The sequence below is a fragment of the Stigmatopora nigra genome, chromosome 14 (genome assembly GCF_051989575.1).
Source record: "Stigmatopora nigra isolate UIUO_SnigA chromosome 14, RoL_Snig_1.1, whole genome shotgun sequence".
NCBI lineage: Eukaryota > Metazoa > Chordata > Actinopteri > Syngnathiformes > Syngnathidae > Stigmatopora > Stigmatopora nigra.
This window is the reverse complement of record NC_135521.1, coordinates 6,056,842-6,080,958: the sequence shown is the minus strand read 5'-3', so window position 1 is coordinate 6,080,958 and position 24,117 is coordinate 6,056,842. Positions and strand designations below refer to the sequence as shown.

The 24,117-nt window shown below is 37.8% G+C and overlaps 1 protein-coding gene across 1 annotated transcript in view; it reads right to left on the bottom strand.

Annotated features, from left to right (window-relative positions):
• diaph2 (diaphanous-related formin 2) overlaps window positions 1-24,117 on the bottom strand; it is a 191,244-nt gene that overhangs the window by 61,158 nt on the left and 105,969 nt on the right. Inside the window, exons 22-27 of the mRNA XM_077732903.1 lie at window positions 23,495-23,596; window positions 22,665-22,759; window positions 15,492-15,593; window positions 14,630-14,869; window positions 12,202-12,331; window positions 1,513-1,637 (exon numbers count right to left, since the gene is read on the bottom strand). Of these exons, the coding sequence (XP_077589029.1) occupies window positions 1,513-1,637; window positions 12,202-12,331; window positions 14,630-14,869; window positions 15,492-15,593; window positions 22,665-22,759; window positions 23,495-23,596 (794 nt within the window). The remainder of the gene's footprint in view (window positions 1-1,512; window positions 1,638-12,201; window positions 12,332-14,629; window positions 14,870-15,491; window positions 15,594-22,664; window positions 22,760-23,494; window positions 23,597-24,117) is intronic.

Below are 24,117 nucleotides of genomic sequence, written 5' to 3'. Positions count from 1 at the left end.
CCACCAGCGTGAATCGAGCCTGTGCCAACATGCATGCTATAAAAATAACAAATTAAAAATGGAAAATACCGTTTTTCCCCCCAGCAGCATTAAAGAGAACAGCAAATGGAAAAAAACAAACACAACATAGCAAATATCCAATCTAAGCAAACAGATCTTCATTACAGCAAAAGTGGTAATTGAATGCACACTTCCCCACATTATTACACACAGGTGAAAATATATAAATGGTGCACTCCGGGGAACTAAGTGAGAAAACAGGCATCTACTTTCATCTTTTGACTCGACTCACATGCACCAATTTGTCAAGAGTGCAAGAAAATTACACAATAAGGACCACCATTAAACTACAATGGAATGCCTCTGAAGATGTAAACATTTGAATTTGGGCCAATATGTGCAAGCAAAATCTCATTTTCACTCTAGAAGCAAGAAAAGCAGAAAAGTAAGATACAGAGGTTTGAGAACAACTGAATAAAGAGGAAGTGTATTTGGACTCTTTTAGGTCACAACGACGCCCCCCACACGCCATTGCTCTCAAGGGAAGAATGCCAGACACCGAAGGACAGCCATGCTTCAGTATATCTACACCTCTCGGGTTCCTCTCAATCAAACCTTCAGTTCTCCAAAGAGAGCTGCCAAATCAATACTAACATCAAGGGTGCAAGTACACTTTCCTGCCTGACTGCTGCACTGATAGCAGAGCACCACTAGGGAGGAGCCAGGGGACTTAATTACCAAGTGTGCTTATGCATATCAGTGTAAACATACATATGAACGTTAACACGCACAGTAAGGAATTTAGCATTTTAGACGTGTAGATCAAAACGGGCGTATATTCACACAGTTCTAACAAAACAATATGATCACACAGTGAAACTAGACACATGCCAAAGTTGAGAAATTTTAGACCGCCCCATTACTTTAAGTAAGTGTTGCAATTAGTAAATGATAAAAGATTGGAATGCCTGGTGTAAATATCCAAACCGGTATACTGGTGTAAGTACAAAAATAAATGTTTATTTGTCCTACTTCAGTACCAATTTTGTCAATTTGGTGTCATTATGAGATGCATTTGGCAGGCAATGTTGTGTCGTGCTTCAATCAATGTTATCATAGCTTGCTATTCTGTTGTGTTGGATATATTGAAAGAGAAGACGGTCATGTGGCTGGGTCAGGAACAGATAAATTGGTGTGAGGGTCTGGAGTCACCATTAAACAGTCCCCCAGGGGACAGGCAGCCATGGCTGACTGTAGTAAAAATAGCTGCAGGCATGATTTCACTCAAGGGAACTGGGAAAGAAGCGAGGAAGGTGATCTGATCAACATCTCAGAGCAATGCAGCCTGATCTATTCTCTAAAAGTCCCCCGGGGGCCACCTTTCACACCAAGTGACTTGAAGTGCTTACCGGAGAGGACGCAACCACGGTGTACATAGAGTGACCTCATATTGTACATCCCATACATCTCTATTTGGACACACAGTGTAAAAGCCACTGAAAAAAAGGATATTGACATTTTTTCCACAAACTTATCTTGTGGGTCATCACTTTTGGGGAAGTTCTCAATGTCGTTCTCCAGCCTGACAATTTGACGCTCCATGGTGACCAGACTGCCTTTGAGGATTTCAGCAGACACTGTTGATAAGACAAACATAAAAAATAGTATTAACATATGATGGAGAAAATCGTATTTCCACTAACCAATTGTTATCGACGGGTTGTTGTGACATCAGCATTACCCATTCCTGGCCTTGCAAGTAATGCATAAGGAGTATATTATATACAGTATAGGGGGGTGTCGTGTATGTGTGTTGTGGCTCATTAATCTGTTTGTAATCAGCATTTGCCGAGTTGTGGAAGTATTTAGAGCCTCCTTTTCAAGTAGACACTTCAAACAACAAGTCTTAGGGGATCAGATGGAACACAAGCATGAATGCACAACATTGCTTTGGTGGATGTTCAAGGGTTTAAGCTCATCGACACGTGTCCAGGTACACACTTCCGGATATTAAGCAACCCGTCATTAAAGGAAGTACACTTAGTAAATTGACATTTGCAGCATGCAGTACTATTACTATATTGTGGCAATAATCAATGTCATATTCAGATAATTACCGACCACATTATAGCTCACCTGACAATATCAAATTTCAGAAACAGAAAATAAAAGCATGGTTGAATGTCTCGATTAACATGAATTAAATGTATAGTCCTCAATTAAAAATAATGACCATCAAAATAGTTGTACTGTGTTTTTTTACACATTTTTTCTAATTGCAAATGCCACCAGAGTATACATGACAATATGTTATAACTGTAATATTAGTGCATACATAGCTGCAGTCAGCCAACCAGCTGCAAAGTCTTATAATACAAGTGACCTTAACCCTTTTGCTTTATTGTATTTCTATACTGCCACTAAAGCCATCACAGTGTTGACTGTTACAGTGTTCAGCAAGTGTGCCTGCCTGCGTGTTATGTGTGTGTTGGAAAGACCGTCCACTTCAGTTAGTGGAGCGGCGGGCTGGTGTGCACACCAGCCACAATGCTGCCATTCAATTTTATTGTGGGAAGATGAGAACAAGAGTGAATCCAAGCTCCGGAATTGATGTACAGCAGGATGTGGTTGACCCTCGTGTGACTGAGGCCACTCTGCTTGTCAGCCCGTCTTATTTCTCCTCTCCCACTTCAATTACAGTGAAGTGGCTGGGCTAACCTTGCAGATGCATGGGGGCCGGCTAGGTTAAGAAACATAACTCATTGAACAGTACGCATTATTGACACAAGAGTTTTACTCATTTACAGAAAAATACAAGGTTTTTTTTTTTTTACAAGGGCTACTACCTTAATAAAGTTAGTGATTAGAAATTGGTATACAGTAATGATCCCTGAACTCGAAAATAATGAGTACAAACATACTCGAGAATGTGTTTGAGTCCCAGACGTATAGACATATCTCTCATCTGATCTCATTTTCTAAACCACTTTATCCCCATTAGTGTCGCATAGACATACATTTGAATATAATCGTTCTGACAATCAAAACCTAGCGTTTGAATTAATTTAACGTCGGTAAATACTTTTCAAAAATATGCCAATCATCCGTTCATCCTTTAGTGCTAGATTAATCCTCTGTCTGCAGAATGTGGAAGTGCAGATTCATTTGGGATTCCATTAGTAAAAATGATCACCAAAATAACAAAGCTATTTTCAGGGGACAAACATGACCACACTGTTATCTTCTGAATGCACACTTCAAGGAGATCAGAGGCGGAACAGAGGGGAATAAGGGGCTGTACACCCTGTCTTTCCAGGTAGAAGGGGATTTCTGAGATGGGTAAAATGGTTATAATGACTGCTGTCAGAGAGACCTACCAGGGATTGTTTTTTTTTTCTTCATGAGAATCTCTTTGGCTTTCCAAAGATGAGCCTAAAACATTCATACAAAAGCTGCTCCCCTTTTCAATTGTCTGCTATTATTAATTAGTATTTTTATACCATGAAATGGATGTACACCCATTCATATAATAAAATGTCCATATCACTTTCTTTATGTGACAGGTAAGCCCCCTTAACATGTTTAAGTGTCATTTCCATAGCCATAGACAGGTTACAATGTGCAACAATGACCCACCTCTACTTGACATCAAGCTCTGCTGACATTGCTTTTTATAGATGTCAGAGGCTGAGTGTGTTTTATTCACATAAATAGTTTTACATTGATGCTTTTCTGTACAAGCCAACTTCATCTCCCACAAAGGCTGCAGTGTGAGCTGAGGGTCATCATGACATTCATTCATCTATTCAACTTGCAACCATGTAGAAGAACAACCAACCGGTCAATACTTCTGAGTAGTTTGAGTATGTATATGGCACCACTGAACATATGTGAACACTATTTTTTCATCAAGTCAATTCCCCCACTTTCGATGGTTGTACCAATCCGCTTGCCAGTACAATTTTGTGTTCTATAAAAGTGTTTCTTAACCTTCACAAAGGTGTCCTTAAAAGGTAGAAGGTTATTGTCAGTGTTTGACGAAGTTTTCTCAGGGGCCAATAAACTTGCGAGTTCCTTGCGTTTTTCACTGCAGAGGGCAAATACTTCCCTGGGAATAGTCATCATCACCTACAGGTCAACGTCTAAACTTTCCCATACATCCAAATATATTGTAATTGACTCCATTTGTAATTCCTCCAGAGATCTGCCAGTGGGCTTCGAGCTATGGTGGCTGCCAAAACCAATAATGTCTGGGGGACATGACCTCCATTGTACAGCTGTGAGGTAAAAGTTATTTTTTTCTTCTTAGTGGTTAGTGGTTAAATTTTTGCTCTATGATTTGTCTTTTTTTTTAAATCAAGCTTGTTTTTTCTCAATGTAAGGACAATAATCATATTTATTGTTAGGTATACATTAGATTATTTCTTTTTAAAAGTAATTGCATATGGTCACTTATGTAATAAAAATATCTGTTGTTATTTAATTAATGCAGCTTAACAAAAGCAGTTAGAATCGGCTGTTTTCACACTGGGGGGCTACTTTCATTATTTTAACCATTTTTTTCCATAAATGATTAAGGTAAATGCACATTAAAAGATGAAATAGAGCAAAACTAAAACGGACTGCCAATGTAATTAAAACAGTGACAAGTAAGAAATTATATGAATTCAGGATTATTTTCCACATGGTGTGGATAACGTCCACGTGAAACAATCCTCAAAATGAACAATAATAATTGTCTATGTTCTTCCATTGAGCGATTGTATGTTCTATTTGTCAGTGTACTATTTTATTCCCCATAATCAGATTTGTCACTGCAAAATGGCCTTTGTGTGACAACAACCTCAGGAGTTATTAATGCCAAAAATATATTATGAGGCTGCAGTGGTCGTGTTCTGATTGTACTGCACCTCAAACCTCCTCATTTGCCACCTTCATGTCAGCCGTTTATAACGTCTCATAATACCAAGTAATCAGAGGAAAAATGTGGCTGCCTTGTCACAGCAACACTATCAATTTCACTCCTGCAGACGGGCGCCTTTGATTCCCGCTGAAAGGGAAACACAATGACTTGTGTTTATCCTTTTGTCTGTGTGCTCCGCTCTCCTGCCGTCTGACTCCCACATTGTCTTTGATTCACATTCAGGTGGCTCAAAGAATGAAGAAGAGTAGGTATTCTTATTAAGACAACTTGGATGAGGACAGTGTAGACAAAGACAGCATCAAATTGTGTTAACGTGAATCATGTAAATTCGGATAAAGCTAAATAAAAGACAAGGAAGAATACAGAAAGGAAAATGGCATAAGCCAATGTAAATGGCTTAAAGCCATTGCAGGAAACTATGCAAATTAAGATGTTAGGGTGAAAAGGCAATATGACGAAAAGGCTATGTGGGAGATGAGAACAGTGTTGAGGACACGGTCGCAAAATAGAAGGCGGGAGAAGACAACACTGATGAACATGAATTGAGGATAGTAAGTGTGAAAGTGGTTGCAGGTTTATGGTGGTTTTGAACGCATAAAAATCGTTTGAACGAAGAAAATTATTCACAGATTTAAAGTGAATTTAAAATGAAAAAAAACTGTGATTGAAATATGTTGTATTTATATATAAATATTTTGTTTTGAACATTCGGTATGACTATATGAACCAGAAAATAAAAATTCTACAGAGGAGAATGGAACACAGAGATTTCAGATAATTCATTATTTGCAATTAAGCCCCACCCAGGTTTGTTTCGAACTCTGGTAAAGGAAATGGTCTAATAACAAGCAAACAAAAAGACAGAAAGATAAATGGTGTTTTTGACCATTTACCTTTGGATTAAGAATCTACCCTTATAATAATATTTACCATTTGTATGTATACTATTTTTCATATCAAACTGGAGGCATATTTAACTTTTGTCCAGAGTAATTCCCAGAGACTACAGTGACTAATACATTCACATGAAATTTCTTGTTCCAACACATTTTGTGGCAACCTTATACTTAAGTCAACATTGTTGTGCTGGAAAACCATCTCACACATCATTACCCCCACCCGCTATGTGACCTTGCCACACCACACTCTAGTATTCCGACAGTAACAAAGGTCATCCTTCCATTATTCTCTATTTGATTTATACCACCAATCAGTGTTCTTTCTCCATATTTATGGATTATAGAAGGAAATTGTACATATGTTCACAACCATGCAATTGTCTCTTGATTAGCTTTGCACTGAGCACACGCCTCTATTAAAGACCATTACCACGTAACAAGTCGATAAAATGAATGTTCCCCCAAAAGGCATGAGTGGGAAAGGAAGGCACTATTCAATGAGCTCACTGGGTGGAAAAAGCAAAATGGCCAACAAGGCATTTGGCAAACGGCAGCCAGAATGCAATATAAATAATTCAGTCGAAGGGGAGTCTTCAATCTAAATGTTGCAAAGGTATGTTATGCCATCATCTATCCTGTGGTGCGTTCAGCGTGGCGCAGCGACGGGGCCATCCGTGTCAAACTGTCAGATGAATTACAGCTCAAGCAACCTCACAACATTAAGTGTAAATATACAGTCCCATATTTAACCTTGAAATACTAGCAATCTATGGTGAGTGATGTGTGATTGCCACTTTTTAGAGTTTTTTTTTTGGCTTGGGGATGGAACATGCCACTCATATGTTGATGTTACACCTGTAGTTGGTTAGTTGTTCAAAATGAATTTCTCGGTTTATGCTTAGATTGTTATGCCTCAATTTATATTTACCTATGTGCCAAAATCTCAGCTAATTGTACCCCCCAAAAATTGAAATAAATAACATAGATATTCAGAGATCCATAGCGGTATGCGGTCAGATCAATGATTGCAGTAAACATATTAATCTCCATTTAACAACCAGACTTCATCAGACAAAAAATAATATGTTCTCAGACTATATAGACAAAACGCACATCTATTAATAAGAACCCAGTCAGGAGATAATTAACACAATGTTTTTTCTCTGATATTCACATTTGACTGGAAGACGAAGTACAATAAAAAATAAAGTTATTTATTATTTATTTTCGAGAAAAAAACTCTGAAACATCTGTTGAATTATTGATATTGACCAATAATGTTATTCAGTTTGGAAAAAAAGATGCAGTCAGGAATGTGTCATCACCCAAAGTATTTTTTTTTTGCTTATCCAAATAAATATATGTGCCACAATCATCAAATTATCATCAATTATTGTTTAGGTGTATAATCTCAGTGATACAACAATTACTGAGATAAACACCAACATTTGATAAATGTTATGCACCTTATAATACCAACCAGGAATACTGTATTTTGGTCATACTGTATTCAAAAATGCATCTTTACAAATGCAGGCAAATGAAGCATAGCATATAGAGATAAGGGGACAATTAGTCAATTTGTAGGATGTACTGGGTAGTAAAAAAAGAGCAGTAAAAGACAAACAGCACAAGGGTATTTATACAGTAATCATGTAGCCCAAAGGAGCTGTACGTAGGGGGTCTTTTTGCTTGCAGCCAATTGTAAGATTCAACAGCTCTGGGCATAATACTATTCTCTAAATGTAGGTCGCCAAAGAAAATCATATCTGCACCTTGGAAGTAGCAGCAATACAGGATGTTTGCAATATGTAATATATCCTGAGGCCAAAATATTATCAGAAAAAAAGTAAGTGGATGTTGAGCCAGTTCTTCCACATGAGGTTAACAATGGCTACATTGCAGTGCTTCTTTGGGATATGTGATATATAACTGTTGGTAGAAATCTTGGATTTTTTCAAGCGTACAGTAAGTTAATGAGATGAGAGGAAGTGGAGTAACTCAAAAGAATATGGTGGAATAATCATCGCAATAATAATTCCGTATATATGCATATATACATCTTGCATATCTTATGCATAGACAGGAAGAACATTAGTGTTGTACTAATTTAAATATGTTCTGAAAGCACTAATTATTGTATATAGTGAAATGCAACAAAAAAAAGCTCTCAGCATTGTATATAACTCATTAAAAGTGAGGCCCTCCAAGTGAGGAGCAAAGGTTGAAAACAGTAATAGCCTTGACATGAAACATCATACTCTCTGCCTCCATTTGTATTGACAAGCCCGCTTGAGAATGCCCTAACCGCTATTATGACTTAAGCCATCAACATGGCAACATTGCACACACAGAAAAGGCCACCTGATGATGAGCACAACAGACAGTGTCAGAGGCTTTATCTCCTGGAAGCCAACAACAATCAATTCCTCCTTGCACCTGGTTAACTTGCAGGTATAAAAAAAGACAACAGTGAACGTACTGGTCTCAGCTGCAATGCAATGTCAAGGCAAGCCACAAGACTGTTTCTGTTAACTTTAAAACAGTGTGTGAATGTATGTTCATTTAGAAAACAATTGCAAAATCTGATGCTAGAATTGTACTCTACATGAGGTAGTTTTCCCCTATAAAAAATATATATGTTAGGCCTATAACCAGTATATGCAGTTGAAAATGCACGTCAAAGTTTGCCTTTTGTGGCCAAAGCCGACATGATCCACAGGTGATTCTAAACAAAAGTTGTGAACTCCCCACGGCCAAAAGAGCACCCACACATACCATCAATATGCCACATGCTTATAATGCATAGAAGCTAACCAACATATAATATAGCCTACAAATGTGAATCCTATAACCACTGATGTACATTAGAATAATCACATTGAAAGGTGATTTTAAAAACTAAAAGCTAAACTATGAATGAAAAATAAGCCTTCATTGAATGGGTACTATATGTACAATAGTTCATTATTCACATAGGTGGTCTTAAGTGGTGTAAAAAAATGTGACAGCAATGGTAAATGTTGCAATACAGCCAATGAGTGCCTATAAATCTTAAGATAGTGAATGATGGTGAATGTAATGGCATGCAATGCCTCCCAAGGGTGCTGTGTAGCCAATTCCAGAGGGAGTGGTTAAAAAAAAAAAAAGAAATCCAGATGAGGAGCTGCCTCCAGGCTGTGATTTTAAATTATGTATTGATGACAACCTATGATAAAAAATGACCCAATTTACTATCCAAAGTCAATTCCCACCTGCGTTCATATGGAAGGCTTGGCAAAAGACACCCACTTTATGACAACATTTAAGCCGCAGACACGTTTTGCGGCAAAGTGTGGTCAATAGCAGCAGTGAGCCAGTGAAGGAAAGGGTTTGGAAACAGCAGCACTTCTGCCTTTATGGCTAAATAACATGTTTGGAATGACATGTGTGGCATTTTGTGATGATAAGCCTTTCAAAAACATTTATCACTCTGGTTGCTTGAAACAAACATTGATTATAAAAGTTTGGACCAAAGGTCTCCAAACTATTCCATAACTGACAAAAACAAAATACGGGAGTTGTGATGTACACAATACCAAAGGCAAAAATGTCACTGCTTCCTCAAAAAAATAAATTTAGAATGCCACTACTGAGTATTTGCAACCTTCTACCAATTCAAATGGATTTAGATGTTGTCAATGGCGGCACAAAAGTAAAGATCATTTCAAGAGAAGTATTTCTTTTTTTACTTTACTTTCAAAAAAATGTAATTAGCACAGACAAAGCCATTCCAGTCAGTCATCCTTGACTAATGAAATAAAAGTGACATTTCCACATCTGGGAATTTGGAAATGAATCAAAAGTGCTCAACGGAAGGGTAATCAGTCAATTATTGATGATTCCTGACACATTGTACATCTATAAAAATAGTAATAATAATATGAGAAAACCTCCTAAGTATTGTTGTTAACTTTTGACACAATCTTATCAAAAGTCGTCATGGATCTCCCTTACAACAACTTGATTTCCTTATTTTTAAAACCATTTCTCATCATTACCTTAATTCTTATTCTGAATTACCGTGATGTTTTTCTAGGAAAGTAATTCATAATCAGTCACTGACAAAAAGTCATTCAAGTGATTACTATGTTTAAAAATGTAATATCTAAATCTGTATGGCATCTGTTTTGTCTAAATATGATGAATGTGTTGTTCTGAATGCAAATCAGTGCAGTTGTAGTTCTGCAAAATAAGCAAAGAAGAATAAACCCTTGACACAGCAAGGGGAAATCTGATTAGATTTAAAATCACATTCTTAGGCATTATGCAAAATGTCAATAGTCACTTGGTCCTTACGATAATACTTAAATACATTTTACCATTTTGTAGAGGAGTCATTATATTTGGCGTTTAAGGAGCAACGTTTCCCAACAGTCTCATTGACAGATTCCTCTACTGGTACAGTTAATCACTTATTTGTGATCTGATCGTTAATATGGCGGAGAACATAGTGTGCTATTTGAGGAATGGGAAGAGGGATCACTCTGCAGCATGTTGCTTTTCAGGCAAGGCAGGTGTTGTAAATGTCCAGGCGGCAGAGAAGTGAGGCACCACTTATCTTCCCTGAGCATGTTCCCAATGTAGGACAGGGTTCTACTGCACTTGGCAACAGCAGATTTGATTAAATAGGTGGAACGCCGTGTACAAGTCGTGGCTCAACAGTGTCAGGGTAAAGTCTCAGCAATGAACCTTGCTAGTTAATGATGATGAACTGCCGACTCTTACTCAAAGTGGTCATGACATTAGTTAATCATGACAATTTGGGGGGAGACTATGTAAATATTTACAATGTTAAATGTTTCCGCTATGTAGAAAATGTCATAATTGTGTATTAGCCTAGAGTGATGCTTAGTTTAAAAAAAATCAAATATATTTAAGTAGAAATGTAATGAAATTATGAAGAGCAGAAACAAACAGGAAAATGATGTTGTTCCCGATGTATATATAACTATATATATATACACTGATCTACTATGAAGACACGAAAGGGGATGTGGAAATCATCACTCAACCCGAGCTGGTGGAAACTCGACAGCTGGGTTTCCTAATATTCCTCATGACAGACTGTCCTTTTCCATTGCTGACCTCCCAGATCCTTCTCTATTACGACTTCCAGGGTGCAGGGACGAGTATCCCTCAGACAGCCAGTGAGGAAATTGTTTCCATTTCCAACCATGGCTCTAAGGCTACAATGAGTAATGGTCAGATAGATTTGACGCTTAAATGATAGAAAAATTTTAAGCAAAGTATCCTACCTTCAATTCTATGAGGGTTTAAAGTTCATTTTTTTAGGGTTATAACCAGAAAAATACATGTGCAGTATTTTGTATATATTTTAGCTCAACAAATTAGATTGGATGTTTATTCTATGGTCAAAATTAAATTGTACATACTTAAGTTTGGTTCATCAAATGTGAGCAAGCCCAAATTGTGAGTCCTATAATACATAATAACATTGAAGATAATAGAAAAAAATGTGACAATGTAGTTCCTGTCTACGGTTTTTCAAATGATTTTTCTTCAATTAAAAGTTTCAAGATTACAGTTGGCTCACTATCGGTGATATTTTATCCCAAATGAAGCCTTCTGCACACGGCCGTGTGTTCAATAGCCTTTCAGCTTCAACACAAGAGGAAATCATCTCAACCCAAGTTCATTGAAACAGAAAGACAAATGATCTCCTCCGCTTTCCTGCTCATCCAGAAAGGCATTTTGTCTGAGTAATACAGAGCCAAGTACATCGATGGGTTTAAATAGAAAACGGGCAATGCTTTATTATGCTACATTGCCTTGAAATGAATGTGGATAATAGATATGTTCACAGCAGTATTAATATCCTCAAAGCCCCCTCTACACACACACACACACACACACACACACACAAACTACATTTTCTCTCTTCCTAAAGCACTAAAGTAGTTTGCCCTTGGCTCTGCCTTATAATAAATATATTTGTGACCGTTTTTATGTCATAATTCCTCTATTTTTTGGCCTTGTCACTGTGATACACAATGCACACTTCTGCATTTGGATTCTTGGGATTCACATTCATAAACATATTCATTATGGTGTGACATTAAATAGTCATATTGACCAATTACACTTTCTGAGATCAAGGTGATATTAAGATGGGGTATTCATACAAAAATAGGCACTCCTCAGCTCACCATCACATGATCATGATCTAAATGACCAAGTGTAAATTAAAGACAGCTACTTGAACGGTGCCGTGACAAGCTTTCAGTCAATAAAAATGGTGTTAGCCCATATTATTTAATGCTGTATGTCAATGAGCAATAAAAGCTTTGCTTTCCATTAGAAACAATGGCAATGTACCTTTGCTGGCATTCTCTACATGCTCCAGTTCCTCTGGAAACCTCAAAATCTCTGGATACGTCTCGTCACATTTCTCAGCCAGGAAATGAAGCAGCGTTGTGTTCTGGGAGAGAGATTTGGTGTCTCGCAGCTATAAAAGAAGAAATCAAAATTGAATAAACAAAGAAAATGGCCAATTAACAAAGTATTACATGCAATCAAGACGTCAATTTGAACAGTTTTTTTTCATTGCAATTCTAGGCACTTTGGTTACTTTATTGTAATTTACAAAACAATAATAATGATCAAAATCATTTTAAAAATATCCATGCCATTTCATATAGTCATTACATCGCTATTTTTATGGAAATCTGCATTTTTAGACTATTATTTCAGCATTTCAGCCTAAAATTGTATTTTGTCATTGGAAAATCTGTCTGCACAAACAAGGAGAAGTCTGAAAAAAAAAAAAAAAGTTACGCCGTAATCAATCCCCGCAGTGATTGCCAAGCTCCTCCAATGGCATGCTGTGGGAAGCTAATTAGCACCACACATCACTTTGTTCTCACACTGAAAGTATGCATGTTCCAGGCAACTAGAGTTGGATTTGCCCACACGCACCTGGCCATGCGCACAACACAAAACAACCAAAACAACAGCAACAACCCACGCACGCACAAAATTGAGCCAATTACATGTCATCAGCAAAACATCCTCACACATCAACATGGAAATACACACCTTGATTAAGTGAGAATCAATCATATGCTCATTTCACAGGCTTAGAATTTCCAATGTGTTTAGTGTCATACTCCAAACTTCCATTATCACACTAAACTACTTTATTTATTGAACTCATTTCCATATAATTAATGAATGCATGATGCTCTTTCCACATTGCTTAAATAGGAGGATGAAACAAAGGGATGACAATCCCATAACAATGCATTAGAATAAATGCTTCTGTCAAGTGTATATGTAAGATGGGAAACAACTGAATCAGTTCATATATCATTAAATTCATAGTATCGATCTCATAACACAGTTACCAACTAAAATGCAAAAACAAAGACATATTCCCTATCATCAAGGAGGCTTCTTTAACTCATTTACCGCCAGCTGTTTTCAAAGCATCCATCTATTCATCATCTTCCGCTTTTCCGCGGGGGGCATGGGCTTCCACCACCCTAGCAAACGTCATCCAGCTCCCCCAGGCAGGTCCTAAAGTTTCCCTAGGCCCGATGGGAAAGATACAGATCCATATTGTGTTCACATCACTGCAGACAAAGCAGTGACAAGACCGTCCATCTCTCGTTCCGTTCTTTCTTCACTTGTGAAGGGCAGATACTTAAAAATGTGTGTAGTCCAGGTGTCAGGTTATTTGAGTTTGTTTTCAGCTAAAATTTTAAAAGTTTTTGTTTTTTAAGTATATTTAAAAAAAAGTTTGAACTTTCCTGATGAAAAAAAAAACAATTTTGAACAGACGAGACACTGACTGATGGTTGGCTTAAAATCTGTTCTGATTCAACTTGAATTGAACACAAATCTGTTCCACGTCTTTAATTATTAAGCGATGCTGGCAAATTGTTATTTAATGCTGCTTGTTATTCCCTCAGTGCACCCGGGATGTTTTTCAGTAATCGAGCAGATGTTTTCATCCATTCAGCCAATATGTTGCATGAATACTGCGCAGTCTCTGTTCACGTCGGAAGGCCTTTTTAGAGATCTAATAGATGTCTGTATTTCACCAGGAAAGTCTGACATTGTTTGCCAACAATCAAATCATATTGATACTACTATTTTACACACTATAATGTAGAGATAATAAAGCCACATTTCATTGTACTGTCTCCACTGATGAGGAGTGTGGGGGCGTTCAACAATGTTATAGGTGATCAATCTCGTTCCTGAGATATGTCCTTGTGAAAGGGGTGTGCATGTGTGTGTGTGTGTGTGTGTGCGCGCACTTGCATAAATCTCATTCCCGTCATCAGCCTCCTCCTCTCTGATGAGCCCATTAGGTACCCTAGAAGTGCCACCCAGGGGTCAATTCCTCTGATTGACTAAAGTGAGGGAGATTTTTTTTTTTTTTGCACAGCTTGTTCATCAATAATTGGCCAATCAGCCCCCCGGGGCTTTAACCAGGCTCTACAATGAATCAGATGGCACCTAAACTGTTTGATCAAAGTAGAAGCTGATTCATCTGCTCTTCTTTTTTTACTTTTGTCCATTAAATGTATCTGATAAACAATATCAAACTGTCTTTTTACATGTTAAAATAATGTGTCACGTTAAATACTTGAGATGAAATTGTTTTCTGGTGTGCAAAATATGTGATGTTAAATATACTATTGATTGTAAGACATTGCCAGTAATTAGAACAAACACACAAATTAATTATTGCACAAGTTGTATCCAGTGATGGTGGCACTTCTCAAATTTGACTTACCTTGGAGAGGAAGTTTATGTTGAAACCAAACGTCTGTGCATTCCTAGAGCCGGCGTTCATGTAGTTGCCGACCAGCAGCACCAATTCAAGCAGCTTCCTGAAGCCTTCGCTCTTCTTTACCTCCTCACAGGCAAATGTCACGTTCATGATGTCGGGCCGAATGTTGTTAACCTGCTCTTCAAACGTCAGTTTGAACAGGATGCCGTTGAGACGCGGGCGCAGGAGCTTGACTGAACTCATCTAAGGACATGCATCAGATATTGAGGAATATATTATGTCCAGAGCAACTAAAAAGGTCTTGTCGCAATGCACAATGTTGTTTCTATTTCAAAGATCATTCAGAAACCCCATAAAGCAATTACTGTGTAAACAAAATTAAGTTGATTACTTGACGGCAACTTTCCTCATCCAACTAAGGTTGTTTCATTAAGAAACGCAGATGTGTCTGGATTAAATGTTTATCAAACACACACACACACACACACACATGCACTCCCACACTTGAACGGTTTCTCATACAATAGAGTTTAACGTCTCTTATTTCCCTGGAGAACCAAATAGCTGTGAAGCTCCTTCATCAGCATCAAGGTATATGATCATCACCAGACAGGCAAGATGATCATTTGGGAAACTTGACATCCCCACCGCTTCATTACACTTGGCCAACAACTTTCATTGAGTTAGGAGAGAATTAAGGGGATGATAATACAAAGTTCATAATGTGACAATGGGCTTGGAAAGTTTCACAAACATAAACACCTAAATATTCCCATTTCAACATCGTTAAGAGCAACCATGTTTGTCTATTTTGTGTGTAATTGTACAAATTGTTTACTCATTACTCTTGATTAATTGGACTCACCACAACTCCAAACTGCTCAGACTCCACCAGCTCGTCATAGTCACTTTTAAGTTCCGCTAGCGACGTCAGCTCGTTCTGCTCTGGCAAGTTTTTTATCAGGTTCTGCATAGAGAAGTAGACAAATGTAGAATATTTGAATCTAAAGTCAGTCAAAATGCAAATCTCATTTTCAGTCCATGTCATCTGAAAGACAATCAGTTGAGTAAGACTAACCCATTAAAACAAGTTGTATTTGCTCCTTCATACTGCTAGATTTCACACCCTAGTGATTTTCTCATAGGCTATCAACTTGTGATCTAGCTTGATGTCATCGTGAAATAGTATTTATAACTTCAAATTATGACACATAAATACACACTCATACAATGTATTAGTGTTTGGAGTGATGTCACAGAAAAAATAAAAGATTGCCTGAAGAAAGAAAGGACAAATGCTAAGAATGTTGAGCTGCTGTTCTAGGTAGAACCACATTGATATCTTAGGCCACTAATGATGACATTTCTGTTCTTCCCTTGGGGGACGGAAGAGAGAGAGAGAAAAAGAAAGCAATAAAGCAAGGCTATGGACATGTTCATTGTGGGGTAAGTCATCATTGCAAATGTGTTTGCTGACGCCCCAATTAGCGCCTAGATAATGAGACGAAAGATCATATCTCGAGAAGCAGATCCAATTCCCATTTAAGGGGGAAAATACCTGTATGAAATTGATTTACAATTGATTTGAAACTACAATGTAATTATATGATAACAGCCTGCACGTTTTGTCTTGTCCCCTCTAGGGTTGAGAGTAATTCATACAATGGATAAAACATAGAGCTAATATATGATAATAACTCAAACAGAGTGTGCATTCCATATACACCACCTGATGAACACACATGAAATCCAATGGGTTTAATATTGACGGAAATAGAAAAACCTCATTATGCGTGCAATGGAGCCAATACGTAGCCAACTCTAGGGAAAAATGCGCGCACAAATTACATCTTTCAACGATTTTTTTTAAACCTTTTTTTTGTCTGTTTTAAAGGGGGTGGAGAGAAAAAAATTAACAGTATGTGTAACGTAAATGTTGTTTTTGATTTACATTTAATGTATGTTATTGGGGTAGACCTGCCAACTGGTTTAATAATTGTTTGTTCATGTCGAGCCAATGTGGCCAAACTGGTTTTACAATTGCTTGTTAGGACAGTGGAATGTAAGATAGGCCAACTAGCTGGCCTTGCAATTTTTTGTTCACACCACAAATTGTAAGATAGCTAACTAGCTGGCCTTGCAATTGTTTCCTTGTATTGTGGAATATAGCCAGCTCACTTTGAAACTGTTTGTTCAAAACGTGCAATATAAGATAGGCTGCGGCAGTTTGTGTGAGCTATAAAAATATCGTGTTTGCATACAACTTAAACCTGCTAATGTCTAAGCATATTAGCCCAAAGTTTTGTTTACATAAGCTCTGTCCTACATCACGGTCTTAGAAATATTACCCTATAGTTCCTATAAAAAGACTGAACTCTGTTCATTCAGAGAGAATTGCGAGGAAGGCAGGCTGTGAGAGGTTCACAGCTGTCGGAGCATTCTCCAACCATCCTGCAGTCTGGTAATAAACCTATTTCCTATTTAAATTGATCTCACTCGTTCTTAACCGGCTCCTGAAGTTGTATTTTCAGACCTATCATATGTATTATTGAAGGACAGAACTTTTTGGTGAACTTGGAAAAACACAAGTTTTAATAAAATTAAGATTGAAACAGCCTTCTTTCTGTTTGTAAAGTTAGTAACCAATTTAATTACAACATAATTAGATTTACTATCAGATGACATTATAATAGCATGCATTATATTTGTACTTTTTAACAAGGCACTATCTATTATTTAAAAAACAGTTTAGATAGCATTCAAGAAAAATTAGATGGTAATTATTGATTGAAAAAATACAACACATTATCTAATTAAAAATATATAATAACCATGTGAGGTTTTCATTCAGGCTCAAAAGTATTTATGTAAATTAAATAATACGACAAACCAACACACTAATAAATACATAGCAAACTATCATATACACTACCCAAAAATTCTAACAAAGCTCCTCAAAGTTCTGCGAAGAGGCCTTTTGTTTCTTACTATTTTCATTTCAATTAAAGGTGTAACATAGACATGCACACACACACACACATTCAAAACTATGGTTATCAGTTATGAAAAGTGAAGAAGGACCAATTAATTAAAAAAAAGAAAAGTCAGACTGCTTCAGCTGAGTGCATGTGAAGAACGAACACAGAAAGACGGAGTAGCGAATAATCAAATCCTATGTGAGCTCCTCAATCCATTTGTCTGTTATCTTGGTAATTATAAGGAACCCCGTAGAGCACTGCTGACACAAAGGCAGCGCCATATGTGACACAAAGTGGGGGAACCAGGCGACCGTGATGGGCCAGACTGCTCACCACAGGCCTCTAGACACACAAACATGTACACACATCCATACACGGCAGCAGGAAAGACGACGGCAAGTGCAACAAATATTCGCTGAGGGGCCTTGGCAGAAACCGTCCACAAATACGGTGAGCAAAGCCATCAAAGAAGCAAACGGTAAACAGCACAGTTTACAAGATATTTTCTACAGGAAAAAAAAATATACCAAAACAAAGCATCCAGATGAATGCGTGTGATTGAAGTGGAAACAATTCCACATGGGAAATACAAGCCTTCTTGCAAGAAACTTGATTGTGAAAAGAGAAGAAAAAAAAGTGTGAAAGCATGACCATGTGCAGGGTGGACTAATAGTGCCTTTTGAAAAAGTGCAGGGGACTTATTGTTGTGTTATGCCTGATAAATTGTCTCTATTTATTTAATAACTAGCATGACATTGAGGGAAAAAATAATATGAAATAAGAGAGCTGTGACTGAACAGTAAGAAAAACAAAAACAGAAATGAAAATGTAAAAAAAGTTTCAACAATGAGGGGTCAAGAGTGTTATGAAAATCTATAGGATATTCACTTCCTTGTCAAACTTAATTACAACATTCCCAGAAGAAATAAGGAAAAGATGAGAATGGCCAAGGATCCTTGACATGCATTTCAGACACCTATTTAATCGATAGGCCATTTTCCAAAGCAAAACATTCTTTATTAAGTCTCCTTGGATAAACTAGAGACAAAAGGATCTGGCATCAAAGTAGTCTTCTTCATGTGATGTACACTCATTTTTTGTATGTTTTTTCAGAAGGGGATCAATTGTTCAACTGGGCCTAAAAACACTTTTCAGACGTAGAGTGACATCAAATACGTCTCTTGAAAATAGAAATTCGCTTCTTGGGGAGCCGTGACTGAGAATTAAGACAACCATAGGATAAATACATATACACACAACACTAGTGTAGAGAATTGTCATAAACCTCAGGTCATATTGTCATTATGATTTGTTAAGCAATTAGAAGCATTCCGTTTTTCATGTGTGATCACTCAAATGTACATAAGGGACTTTGAGTCATAGCCACGAGCTTTAAAATACATTAGATGTGACATGTGTGTGCGTGTGTATTTTTTTTTTTAATATACTTCCCTTTGTCTCCTTTCCTTCCCATAGAAAAATAATGTATTTATTTAATGTTGTGTTGAAAAAAATTAGCATTTGGAGTGAGAGACTTGTGCACGGCGTCCTAAAATAAACCCCAATTATACCAAAGGCAAAGTGGATGTCTCCTTCTTCAGCACTAATCCAACAGGCCCAATGCACAGCCAGACTTATCGCCATGGCCCACATGTGGACTTGTATATCATGCAAATGATGCCCAGCGACATGCCAAGCTGGTGCAATCACCTGTTGTTACAAATGAGAACAAAGTCTGGCACTGGCCTTGACCACAAGCCTGCAAGGCACTGACTGGCCATCTATATTTAATGATGGAAGACCACTAGAGGGGAGGGTGACAGAGCCACAGGGGGTATGCATATGGATGAGCGACGTCTCAATGATTGACAAGAGAGATAAACAATAACAACACACGAGACTGGTGCAACAGGCTCCCGCGAGACCCGGCAGGAAAGGTGGTTGCCATGGTGAAGGTGAAGGGAGGAAAGGTGAGGACGTAATATGACAAGCCTATGCTGACTTTACTTGGCAGACAAGCAGTGTGTTAGGACTGTACAGTCAGTGTGCTATGTCCTCTCCTTATCTTATATGTGAATTCTATTTTTCTTTTTTGGAGAAACGTACGGCTTAATCTGAATAACTAAAGACTGAATTAACTCAGACAAGCAGGGATTAGTAAAGTGGGAGGGATCGTTGGAAGACAAACTGTGATCAGCAGAAGGGTATTCTTTTGCAACTTAATATGAGATTTATGACAAGGGGTAAAAAAAATGTCGTGTTAATACATAATACTAAGAGGATTCTGTCAGTTGAATGGTGCTCGCTAAGGAAGTAAAATGGCAAATGCTCTCACAAATTTTATTTTTAATCTCCATCTGGCCTGAGTGGATTGTTTTCACGTCTTATATGTAATTCATGTCAATGTCAACTAAATATTTTGTAGGCAGCATTGTGAGCCAGCTGTTGTCAATGGATTTTACTGGAATGTTTCCTTGGAGACGAGGATGAGTTTAATTTAAAGTGGCACACATTTCCCCTTGCACTTGTCCAATTATCAACTCTAAACCAATTGTCACACACACATGATGGGATAAGATAGGCACCCTTATGAAAAACAAAACAATAATAAAAGATCCCTAATGCTGAAAGTGGCGATGATAAGTCAATATAATCAATATTTAATAGGCATAGTTAGGAGCTGCTACACACACACACACACACAACCACGCATCTAACTTTTAAGGTTTGAGTGGGCAATAGTACAAAGCCATGCTGCACAATTTCCACAAAAATGGCAACAAATGCAGAAACATTGAAGAAAAAATGTAAATGAAAGCATGGTCATGCATCTGTTAGGGCCATAATTGGAGAGGGAGACCATGCAAAGCAAACAGGTCCCTGAAACATCAAGACGGTTAGGATTGTTACATATATAGCGTCAGACAATCCGAATGAGCCCACATTTTCCAACTTTGAAATGACAGTCAGTTACGATGCTATGTATGCAAGCAATGTTATTGCTGACCTGATGCGTAAAGGTGACCCTGTCCGCTTTGATGTGCATCTTGTCCAAAAACGAGATGTGAGGGGTGTGCAGGATTTAACACAAATGCCTGCTGGTTGCTCATGTGCACGACGAGCCTTACGCATATTTATCACTCGGATGATAAATGACACAATTTGGCAATGGGGACCAGAGGCGTAGGGCATAATTGACACATTCGTTCTATTTGCATGTAGTGTAAATATGTTTGTACGCCGGATGGATGGGGGAGGAGGGTGACGAGGGGCGGGAGTTGCATATGTGGAATTGCAAAGATTCAAATGGCGTTTGGATGAATGGCGAGGGCCTGAGAGTCTGTCTGGCAGCATTCAGACACGGGTACATCATCTCGGGAAGCAATGATGGGCCCTAATGCAGAATAAGGAGAGCCAATCAACTTCTATCTATCCATTCTGCCATAGTGACACATTGTGGGGGTACTTCAAGGCCAATGCACTGCCACATTCTGCTGACAAATCATTACATTAGACATGTCGCCAGAGAAGGAGGATAATAAGATTGAGTTACAGAGTTTTAGATGCATTATGAACACTCCTTGCTTCCTTGATTCCTTCCATTTTGGCTATTCCTTCCATTAATCAGGTGCCCGGCTTGCTTGTCTAAGAGCTGATAGCAGCTACTCTCGTTGCAATTTTACAACAAGCAAGAGTTCTCAAATGAATTCAGAAGGGTAATCATCTCTTTTGTCAGATGATTAGGTGGGGAATATTTACATTTACTTGTGTATGTACCCTATACTTTTTTTTTTTCCTTGATTGAATTTTAGTCATAGAAATCAAATGTTTTGAGCTATTCGAACTTTGTATGATGAATGATATCATAAGGTATGGGTTGCCTGGCAACCAGTTCAGGGTGTGTCCCTGCTCATTCCCATAGTTATTTTGGGTAGGCTTCAGCATCCCTACCACCCTTGGAAGGAAAATTATTCATAATTTTTCAGACTAGAAGGCACACTTGAAATGACTTATTTTTCCCCCAAATGAACAGTGTGCATTATGTACAAATTCAGTTTGTGTTCCATAACCTTGAACATATTTTGTTGGAATAACAGTTATAATATATTGTTCTGGTGAAGTGCCTAAGACGCACAATCATTTGTCAAACCCATTAATTAAGACAAATAAAAAAACCCATTAAGAAATGAAACAAAAATGACAAAATCAAAGAGAAAGTTTGAATGACAAATGCAGTAAGTACATTGATGCACTAATGCGCCTGGTATATTAGAAGAAAAATGTTCAAGGATTCAACACATTGAATTCTGAAGAACATTGAATAATTATATTTTGAATGAAAATAACACAGTGGATGGTGGCTGTTTAACATAGAACAAATCCTTATTTTCCACCCAATTACCGGGCATATTAAAAGGTTATCAGAATTCAACACGAAGACCCAGTAGGTATCGTCTGTGGATGAACATAAATTACGCCTATAGACAATTGCAAGTCTGAGATGATACACATATTTTACCTCAAATGGGCCCATCTGTTTTCAGTTTGGCAAACGCCAAAAAGAGAAAAAAGAGAGCAAACTGAAGTAGCCTTCAGTGATCTCATCAATCATGCTTTAAGACAAAAGCCTAGCGGAAAAGAGGCTGCAGTTGTGGAGCTTTTGCCAAGCCCTGTCCTTCATCATCTATTATCAGGCGATAAATGTGGGGTCTCCACGGTCCAACGGACAATGAGGTGACCAGCTTGTGCCAAACGCAGATCATAGCACATTTTAAATAGAGTCGGTCATCTCGTGGAGGCCAGTCACCATTTATTTTCACTCTGATAGGTTGCATTTCCGGGGACGTGCATTGTGCGACCAGACGAGTATTGCAATAGATGCATAAAAAGCCAAATTACACAATTATCCTGGATGTTAACAAAACATGCATGATGTGATGGAATTTAAACTGAACAGCGATTTGCAACATTGAGAAGTCAAGTTTCCATCATATTTTGCTCTTTATGGTATAAATGAGGGGCTTTGTACATGGGAAGGTGCACACTTTAATATCCCTTACCTGAATGAGTGACTCGCTCAGTAGTTCCTCATCCACCTGAAGTACGATGTCTCGGATCTCCTCATAAGGAAGCCGGAACGAACCCAAGAAAATAGCTGTCGAATAAGGAGAATGACAAAATAAAAGTGCAATTTACATTTTTGCCCGATAATATTGCTTGAAAAAAATGGAACAACTTGAACATTGTTTCCTTAAAAGAAATAACAAAAAATACCGAGCAGTTTCAGAATGCTGTAATAGGGAATTTTGCATTTAATTTCACAATCCAGGCCTTAAATGTCAAATGTCACTGGAAGGATCAAGCATCATGTTGCTTCACAATAAGTGATGGCATTGGTAAAATAGAACATTGTCGCAGCTGGGAATGCATGACACCTGTGTTGTCCATATGTTCGGAACATATGTCAAGGTTCTGTGTCTTAATCAGACTTTGGTAATATGCCAACTGTTGGCTGGTGGGACAAAATATACTTCAATACTAAATATATATATATACATTATAAATATATATTTATACTGGCTCTACATCTGCAAAATTGTTTCTTTTTGCATAATGACAGAAGAGGAATGTAGACGAAATACCACAGTCATGAAAAAAAGAGATTTAAATGGCAAACATGGAGCCTCAGTTATCTTAAAATATGTATATATTTTTTAAATGTTAAAAAGCCCTAATACACAACTAGCATTGGGGTGACTATTAACATCTGCCAAGGAACAAGTTTCCATTGGACAACAGGAAAAAAAACACCAATGGTCTTCCCCAGGATTTGATAGAAAAGACAGCAGGAAAGGTTATGTTTGAAAATATGCATATGTGAACTACTTACATAGATTCTGTGCAGTCTTTGCATCCAAAATGCGAAGCTCCTTTGCCTTCTTCTTAAACTGTGTCATTCGGTCGTCAGTTTCCTCCTTAGTATCTTTCCTCACTAGTGGGGAAGAAGAAAAATAATTATAGTATGTTTGTATACAGACAATACTTCTTTGTTTGTTTCATAGGAAATTGTTCTTGTAATTATAAGCATTTAAGGTGTACATTGAAAGGAAAGGAAATGAAATTAAAGAAAGAGTAACCTATTAATACTAGTTTCCTTTTGGAAAATATTCGCCCAACATTGTTAGGAAGTGAGTGCACTTTTGAAGAAGTAACTTTTGCATTTCAGAGCAATACGTGACATTTTATAGTCCCGAAAGAGGCCTATTCTGCTTCTGGTAGTGGCAGCAGATTTTGTTGATAATCTTAACTGCTCAGAAGGAAGAGTAGGGGTCTCCTAGGAGAAGTCTCCCAAGAATTCTAGAACAAACAACTTGTTCCCCGAGCGCCACCATCTTGTGTTTGAAGAAACAATCAAAGAGGCAGTATCTCGCGGGCAGCTAGATGAAGAGGCGCCGAAGGCACCTGCCTCGCTCCAACGCCTCACTGTCAACACGTCATGTGAGGGATATTAGC